The sequence below is a fragment of the Hylobates moloch genome, unplaced genomic scaffold, assembly GCF_009828535.3.
Source record: "Hylobates moloch isolate HMO894 unplaced genomic scaffold, HMol_V3 SCAFFOLD_2180, whole genome shotgun sequence".
In the NCBI taxonomy this organism is placed as follows: domain Eukaryota; kingdom Metazoa; phylum Chordata; class Mammalia; order Primates; family Hylobatidae; genus Hylobates; species Hylobates moloch.
In genome coordinates, this window is record NW_026654455.1 from 1 (window position 1) to 8,866 (window position 8,866).

The following is an 8,866-nucleotide window of genomic DNA, read 5'->3' on the forward strand; positions in this document are numbered from 1 at the left end:
CCCCAGCTCTCTGCTTCCACCAAGTTGGAGAAGCTCATTCAATTATGAGCTGATGGATGATTTAAAATCATTCTTGGCTGGGCACAGTGGCTCATGCCTGTAATCCCAGCACTTTAGGAGGCCAAGGAGGGCGGATCGCTTGAGGTCAGGAGTTCGAGACCAGCCTGGCCAACATGGCAAAACCCAGTCTCCACTAAAAAAAATACAAAAATTAGCCGGGCATGGTAGCGCATCCCTGTAATCCCAACTACTCGGGAGGCTGAGGCAGGAGAATCACTTGAACCCGGGAGGCAGAGGTTGCAGTGACTCGACATCACACCACCAGCCTGACCAACATGGAGAAACTGTCTCTACTAAAAATACAAAAATTAGCTGGGCGTGGTGGCATGCACCTGTAATCCCAGCTACTGGGGAGGCTGAGGCAGGAGAATCACTTGAACCCAGGAGGCGGAGGTTGCAGTGAGCCGAGATTGCGCCACTGCACTCCAGCCTGGGTGGTAAGAGTGAATCTCCGTCTCAAATAAAAAAAAAGAAATGATGAGACACTAATCATCTCCGTGTCAGCAGTTTGCCTCTCCAGTAAATTGCATATCCCAGTATAGAGTGACTTCTCAAGGTTCTTCATATCCCAGCATAGAGTGACTTCTCAAGGTTCTTACCTATTTCTCATTGTGTTTAGTGTAATACTGTAAACCTTCAATAACACCATGGGACCTATGCAAAGGGCCACCAGTGATGCTGGAAGTGAGCAGAGGAAAGTCATGCATTTGCAAGACAGGTCTGCAGCTGCTGGCCATTCTAAAACACATTAATCCAGTCTGGGTGTGGTGGCTCACCCCTGCAATCGCAGCACTTTCGGAGGCCGAGGTGCGTGGACCACTTGAGGACAAGAGTTTGAGACCAGCGTGGCCAGCATGGCGAATTCCATCTCTGCTAAAAATACAAAAATTAGCCAGGTGTAGTGGTGCACGCCTGTACTGCCAGCTACTTGGGAGGCTGAGGCATGAGAATCGCTTGAACTCAGGAGGCGGAGGTTGCAGCGAGCTGAGATTGCACCACTGCACCATCTGCCTGGGCAACAGAGCGAGACTCTGTCGCAAAAAAAAAAAAAAAAAGTTCTTTTGATAATGGACAATGTCTCTTGCCACCCAGAACCCACGAGATCAATAGCAAGGTGTTGACGTCGTCTGCTTGCTCCCAGACACACTGCCTCTAATTCAGCCTTTATGAGAGACCATACGGGCCTTAAGGCTCACTATACATGGCGCTCTTTGGAGAGGATGTCAATGCTGTGGCCGAAAACCCCCCAGAGAGAAGAACATCCTGAAAGCCTGGCAGGCCTCCACCACTGAAGCCATCATTGCTATAGAAAAAGCCACGGAAGCCATCAAGGCCAAATAATACATTCCTGATGAAGAAAGCTGTGTCTAGATGTCATGCCTGACTTCACAGGATGTCCAATGGTGCCAATCAAGTAAATCATGAGTTGCAATATGGAAAAAAAAAAAAAAAAAAAAAAAAAAGGTCAGGGTGCAGGGTGAAGGATTTCACAGCATGGATCTTGGAGAAACCCCAGAGCTGACCCCACAGCAGAGGAACGAACGGGAGACAACTCAATGGGGATGAGTGCTTCCGAACCAGCGCCAGACGATGAGGAAACAGATGTAGAAGAAGCAGTGCCAGAAAAGAAACTGGCATCAGACAGACACTCCTGCAGAAGGGCTCCCAGCACTCACGCCTGCCTTGACTTTTTTTTTTTTTTTTTTTGAGACAGAGTCTTGCTCTGTCCCCCAGGCTGGAGTGCAGTGGCGCTATCTCAGCTCACTGCAAGCTCCGCCTCCCGGGTTCATGCCATTCTCCTGCCTCAGCCTCCCAAGTAGCTCGGACTACAGGCGCCCGCCAACACGCCCGGCTAATTTTTTGTATTTTTAGGAGAGACGGGGTTTCACCGTGTTAGCCAGGATGGTCTCGATCTCCTGACCTCGTGATCCGCCCGCCTCGGCCTCCCAAAGTGCTGGGATTACAGGCTTGAGCCACTGCGCCCGGCCCTGCCTTGACTTTTTACCACGTGGAACTGTCTATGACATGGGCACTGAGACTCAAGTGTGAAAGCAGGATTGGCACCGTATAGAAACATTTTTAGAGAAAGGAAAGAGTAAAAAAGTCAGATGGAATTACAATGTGTTTCTGTCAAGTTGCACCAAGGGTATCTGCCTCTCCTGCCCTCTCTTCCACCTCCTCTACCTCTGCCACTCCAGAGACAGCCCATCCTCTGCCTCCTCCTCCTCAACCTCCTCAATGTGAAGATGATGAGGATGAAGAGCTATAAGATGATCTGCTTCCACTTAACAAACAGTAAACATATTTTCTAAGATTTCTTTTTCTTAAGACGGGGTTTCACTTTGTCACCCAGGGTAGAGTGCCGTGGTACCACCTCAGCTCACTGCAGGCTCGACATCCCAGATTCAAGTGATCCTCCTGCCTCAACTCCCCAGGTAGCTGGGACTACAGGCATGAGCCATCACACCTGGCTAATTTTTTGTACTTTTTGTAGAGAAGGGGTTTTGCTATGTTGCCTAGGCTGGTCTTAAACTCCCGAGCTGAAGCAATCCACCTGCCTCGGCCTCCCAAAGTACTAGGATTATAGGTGTGAGCCACCGTGCCCAACCTACTTCTACTTTTTTGTGACTTTTTTTTTGAAACAGAGTCTCACTCTGTCACCCAGGCTGGAGTGCAGTGGCGCGATCTCGGCTCAGTGAAACCTCCACCTCCTGGGTTCAAGTGATTCCCCTGCCTCAGCCTGCCAAGTAGCTGGGATTACAAGCATGCACCATCACGCCCGGCTAATTTTATATTTTTCATAGAGACGGGGTTTCACCATGTTGGTCAGGCTGGTCTCAAACTCCTGACCTCAAGCGATCCCCCTGACTCAGCCTCCCAAAGTGCTGTGTGATTATCTCAGTGACATTTCTTTTCCTCTAACTAACATTACTTTAAGAATCAGCATAGAATACACACAACATGCCCAATGTGTGTTAATCAACTGTGTTATCAGTAAGGCTTCTGGTCAACAGTAGGTTCTTAGTAGTTAAGTTTTGGGGGAGTGAAAAGTTATATGTGAATTTTTGACCTCATGGGGCTAGATGCCCCTAACCCCCTCACTGTTTAAGCATCAACTGTATTTCAATTTATGACTTTGAAAAATGCCAGGCGTAGACTTAAAAACACACAAAGAGAAACAGTGTTTGTCCAGCTTCGTCATGGCCACATGGTGCAGCTAAGCAAGCAGTCCTGCACCACTGCCATCTGCACTGTGTCTGTTTGGGCTCGACTCTGCCTCGGTTTCCTCATCTAGGTATGAGAACCCTGATGGGTGCCCTCACAACGTGAGCCGGCTGAGGGCACAACCCTCTCTCACTGCCACCAGTAGGGTCTGCACAGCAGGCTGGAAAGCAGCTTCCCACTGCAGATCTGATTAGAAACAGCAAAGACGGTGTCCTTGAAGTTCTTCTCAATTTATACAAACTGCACAAATATCACGTCAAGAAAAAATGCAAGAAAAATCTCCTGAGTCACTGTCCATCACCCATTGTCATTACACAGTATCTTCCTAAGCAGCCTATGTGGTTTTTATTTATAGTCACAACAATGTTTCTTCAGAAAAGGAAAAGGAAATGACCTGTGGGAGATGACACAGAGGCTGCCCCTGCGCGGGTTCATGGGGTCCCACTGAAGGCCCCCAGGCCCAGGATCCTCCCAGCTGAACTCACTGACCTGCCCTACCAGACCCTGTGGCCTGAGCTCCCCTCCTCAGCAAAGCTGCCCCACTCGGCCCTGTCCCTCTTGGACCCTGCCTGGCTCCATCCCATCTTGACCTCACCGCCTTTCAGCTTGCAAGGTGGATTCTCCAATTGCTTCGCCATGGCCACTGCCCTGGGACCACCATGATGGCTACTTTCTGGGTATCCCATGATACCCGGCAATGCCAGGCACACAGAGAACCTGCTGCTGCTCTGCCTGGGGCCACATGACCCACGCTGAGTAATAAAAACCATTTCTTTTTTTTTGAGACAGAGTCTCGCTCTGTCTCCCAGGCTGGAGTGCAGTGGTGTGATCTTGGCTCACTTCAAGCTCCGCCTCCCAGGCTCACACCATTCTCCTGCCTCAGCCTCCCAAGTAGCTGGGACTACAGGCACCTGCCACCACGTCCGGCTAATTTTTTTTATTTTTATTTTTAGTGGAGACGGGGTTTCACCGTGTTAGCCAGGACGGTCTTGATCTCCCAACCGTGTGATCCGCCTGCCTAAGCCTCCCAAAGTGCTGGGATTACAGGCGTGAGCCACTGCGCCCGGCCCAATAAAAACCATTTCAATGGGAAAAGGGCTCTTTAGAACTTGATAGTTTTAGATCCAAGGGAAGAAAATTCTTTTCCTGCAGTAGTTTAAAAAATAAAGACTGTATCACCAAAGTAGAATGGCTACAATCTAAAACTGATAAACTCAGTAAGTAAAGCCTTGAAGTTTTAAAAGTTAACTTAGGTGTTAATTTTTTTTTTTTTTTTGATACGGCGTTTCGCTCTGTCACCCAGGCTGGAATGCAGTGGCGTGATCTTGGCTCACTGCAACCTCCACTTCCCAGGTTCAAGCGATTCCCTGCCTCAGCCTCCCGAGCAGCTGGGATTACAGGCACGCACCACCATGCCCAGCTAATCTTTTGTATTTTTAGTAGAGACGGGGTTTCACTATGTTGGTCAGGGTGGTCTTGAATTCCTGACCTCAAGTGATCCATCCGCCTCGGCCTCCCAACATTCTGGGATTACAGGCCTGAGCCACCGTGCCCGGCCAGGTGTTAAAATTTTTGTGTTTTGTTTTGTTTTTGAGACAGGGTCTCATTCTATGGCCCAGGCTGGAGTACAGTGGCACAATCATGGCTCACTGCAGTCTCAATCTCCCAGGCTCACATGATCTTCCCACTGCACGTAGCCCAAGTTCTACGTTTTACAGCACTAAGAAGTCTAAACATCACTGAGAAAGTCCAGAGCATAAACAGAAATCCAAAGCAAGGCTGGGTGTGGCGGCTCATGCCTACAATCGCAGCACTTTGGGAGGCCAAGGAGGTGGGTGGGTCATTTGAGGCTAAGAGTTCAAGACCAGCCTGGCCAACATGGTGAGACCCTGTCTCTACTAAAAATACAAAAAATTAGCTAGGTGTGGTTGTGCATGCCTATAGTACCAGCTACTTGGGAGGCTGAGACATGAGAATTGTTTGAATCCAGGAGAGGAGGATGCAGTGAGCCAAGATCACACCACAGCAATCCAGCCTGGGCACAGAGCAAGACCCTGTCAAAAAAAAAAAAAAAGCAAGCAAGAAAAAAAGGAAGAAAAGGAAAGAGAAAGAAATCCAAAGCAGCAGGCTCCCAAGTCCAACCCCCGGAGTGGGACCCGCTGCTCCCAGGGCCATCAGCACAATGGTTCCACTTCCCTCCTTCTCCTGGGGCCACTGACATGCTGCATGATGTTGGGAGCCGAAACACTCACTTCCTCTTAAATGTTTCCTCTTCCTTCTTCCTGGTTAGCTGCACAGAGTGAAGTTTATCCTCTAAGTCCTTTACCCTGAAAAGAAACAAATATTTATGGAAGGAGCAAGTGAGATGAAAGCAAAGACAGCCTGGAATGAGCAGAAAAGGTAGAACCCCCAGACTCCGGTCCCGGCCTGAGAGGCTGCCACAGAGCACGCCTCGAGAGACGAAAGACTCGCGCACCGGGCACGACTCATGGCCTCCAGGTCCCGGAGCTCCCCGGCTCGGCTCTGGAGCTTCCTCTCCAGTTCGGCATTGGTGGCCTCTGCCCTCTGCAGGCTCTCTGCAGCCTTTGCCCTGGCTTCCTTCAGAGCCTCCAGCTCTTTGTGCAGTAGTTTAACCTTTGAATGATAAAAAAAGAGTTCAAAATGAGGCGATAATTAGAAGACACTGAGGCATTAGGGGTACATACTGCCATTTTATCAGGATTGGGAGGGAGAAGAAAAATGAAAATTCAAGAAGCAGTAAAACAGTGAGAATGTCCTAACACAACTCAGACGAGACTCAGTGACCTTTTTTTTTTTTTTTTCTTTTTGGAGACAGAGTCTTGCTCTGTTGCCCAGGTTGGAGTGCAATGGTGTGATCTCGGCTCACTGCAACCTCCCCCTCCTGGGTTCAAGCAATTCTCCTGCCTTAGCCTCACGAGTAGCTGGGATTACAGGCACCCACCACCACACCCAGCTAATTTTTGTATTTTTAGTAGAGACAGGGTTCCCCATGTTGGCCAGGCTGGTCTCGAACTCCTGACCTCAGGTGATCCACCCGCCTCAGCCTCCCAATGTGCTGGGATTACAGGTGTGAGCCACCGTGCCCGACCTTCATTGACCCCCTGACAGCACTCAGTACCCCACCAAAATCAGTCCATTAGGGTGCCCCATACATGTCCAAGCCCAATAGACCAATTTAACTGCACTTCATTTCTTAGCACACAATTTGCATGTTATTTAAATAAGGAAATTAAACACAAAGCCAGGGGTCTAGAAAGGGGGCTCAGTGCTGAGCAAGCCACTCGCGTCCCATCTGCACACTGAACTCTTCGGTACCTGTTTCCCAGCCTGTAAGCCACAGGTGGTGACGATGGCTGCTGCACCCAAGCCCACTGACATGAGGACTGGGCTGCGCCTGGCATGGGCAGGTGTCGAGACTCAGCTCTTACTTCTCCTACTGATCTGCGTACTGTAATGCCCACCATGGGCAGGTGTCCAGGGCTGTGACCAACTCACACAGCAGATGCAGGTGGAGGTGAACTGGCACCCGGTGCCCACCTTTGATGGGAGTGCCCACCCTGCCATGGGGCACAGGGCATCCACATGGCCCACCTGCTCGCTGGTCTTGAACTCCTGGGCCCAAGGGATCCTCTTGCCTTGGCCTCCCAAAGTGCTGGGATTACAGGTGTGATCCTGTACCAAGGAAAAACCGAAAACCTTCACGACCCAAGGGTGCCCCCAGTTACCTTAAGCTCCCGGGACAAGGCTGTGTTGCTCATGTTGTCAGCCTGCAGACGGAATTCGTGCTCCCTCTTCCACATTTTCGATTCAAACTCCAGCAGCAGTTCCTGGAACAAACAGGTTTCATGATGAAAGAACAGTGGGAACCCAGCAAAGACCCCCACGTATGTCCTGGGAGGTGGAATCCAGAGGTGAGCAGGACACAGTGTTTAACAGAGAAGGACCACATGCACTGTCGAGGAGAGAAGCTGGGGTCAGTGACACCGGTAACAGCCCTCTGGGAGGCCGGGGAGGGAGGACCGCTTGAGCCCAGGAATTCAAGACCAACCTGGGCAACACAGTGAGGCCCAGTGTCGCTACAGAAAAAAAAAGAAAAGAAAAATCCTTGTCTCCATTGAGTCAGTTCTACCTCTGACAATAACAAACACCAAGATCTTCCAAAACAAGAGACAAGAAATCAGAGCAAAGGAAACCATGAAACTGACAAGCATGTAAGACCCCAGCTTAATAACTAAAAGGCTGAGATGCCGGCAGTAGAACAGAGCTTCCCAACAGCCAGTGCCAGCATCCCAGAGCCCACACAGGATCAGACTACCCAGAACCACACTAGATGTGTGCCGCCCAAATTTCCTCTAGTAACCAAAGCTGCTGCATTAAAACATCACGTTTCCTTCTTTCCAGAGACAAGGATACTATCTGAACATGATAAAAAAATCCATGTTCCTGCCGGGCGCGGTGGCTCACGCTTGTAATCCCAGCACTTTGGGAGGCCGAGGCGGGCGGATCACGAGGTCAGGAGATTGAGACCACGGTGAAACCCCGTCTCTACTAAAAATACAAAAAAATCAGCCGGGCGTGGTGGCGGGTGCCTGTAGTCCCAGCTACTCGAGAGGCTGAGGCAGGAGAATGGTGTGAACCTGGGAGGTGGAGGTTGCAGTGAGCCGAGATCGCGCCACTGCACTCCAGCCTGGGTGACAGAGCAAGACTCCGTCTCAAAAAAAAAAAAAAAAAATCCATGTTCCCAACGTCTGAGACAGCTCTCCCTGAATGAGCCCTGCTGAGTCTGAGAAATTCGGCGTGGACAGCCTGGGAAGTCAGCCATAGTCACGGCCCAGCCAGAAACCCTGACAAGAATGGCCGCACTCTGCCAACTACAACCAGCCTCGAATCGTCACTGTCCCCAAATGCTGCCAAGAGCCCCCCACCTGCTGGGCAGGACCACCCACAGCTGGATCCTCCTCAAACTCCTTCTTTGGAAGTGACTTTGGAGCCACTTAAGGAAGCCTCATTACTTAGAAAAGTCACCATTGGTCTCTTTTTGACCACAGATTTTAGACGCTGGCTTCATGCCTAAAGAACGGCTGTTCTCAAACTCACCCATAATCGACAAAGCTCTTTGGTCTCTGAGAATTCCAAGAGAAAGTCCTCTGCAGGCCATTTCAGAAGCAGCCTCAGGGACCTGTGAACAACGGGAGTGAGCTCAGCACTTCCGGGGACAACTGGACAGTCCACATGAGGGCCCATCATGATGTGAGTGTGGCCTCCTTCTCTGCTGACCTGACTGTGGCAAATTCGTGACACACTGGCCTATCCTACTATGACCAAGCTCCCAACATCCGACAGGACCAGAGAGGTGACCCTGTCACACCTGCACAAAGCCCTTCATCACTGCTGCACCTGCACAGACGCAGCCCCTCATGACACCTCCATAGACACAGCTTCTAGTAACACTTACACCTATCTGCATAGACAGAGCCACTTATTACACCTGCACCTGCATAAATACAGCCCCTCATCACACCTGCACCTTCATAGAAGCCCCTCAGGACACCTGCAGAGA

The 8,866-nt window shown here is 50.4% G+C and overlaps 1 protein-coding gene across 2 annotated transcripts; it reads right to left on the reverse strand.

The window, feature by feature from the left end:
- Positions 1–142: 142 nt before the first annotated feature.
- Positions 143–8,860, reverse strand: LOC116464915 (coiled-coil domain-containing protein 57-like). Of its 2 annotated transcripts, XM_058435192.1 has the most exons (5): positions 8,404–8,860; positions 7,032–7,133; positions 5,762–5,919; positions 5,538–5,612; positions 143–930 (listed from the first exon to the last, which is right to left on the reverse strand). In XM_058435192.1, exons 1-5 carry the CDS (start codon positions 8,551–8,553, stop codon positions 660–662), a joined length of 756 nt encoding a protein of 251 aa, XP_058291175.1. In that variant the 5' UTR covers positions 8,554–8,860; the 3' UTR covers positions 143–659. The 2 variants fall into 2 exon arrangements, with proteins under 2 accessions (XP_058291175.1, XP_032004038.1); XM_032148147.2 differs by lacking the exon at positions 143–930 and having other exon boundaries at positions 4,438–5,612.
- Between the last annotated feature and the right edge of the window lie 6 nt (positions 8,861–8,866).

What these genes read in the sequence shown, in the direction of transcription:
- LOC116464915 (XM_058435192.1), bottom strand. Translation starts at nt 8,553, where the DNA reads ATGATGGGCCCTCATGTGGACTGTCCAGTTGTCCCCGGAAGTGCTGAG. An exon ending in GAGGCCATGAGTCGTGCCCG is followed by an intron (nt 5,613 to 5,761) that starts GTGCGCGAGTCT and finishes GTTTCTTTTCAG; the next exon opens with GGTAAAGGACTTAGAGGATA. An exon ending in GAGGAAACATTTAAGAGGAA is followed by an intron (nt 931 to 5,537) that starts GTGAGTGTTTCG and finishes TATTTTTAGCAG; the next exon opens with AGATGGAATTCGCCATGCTG.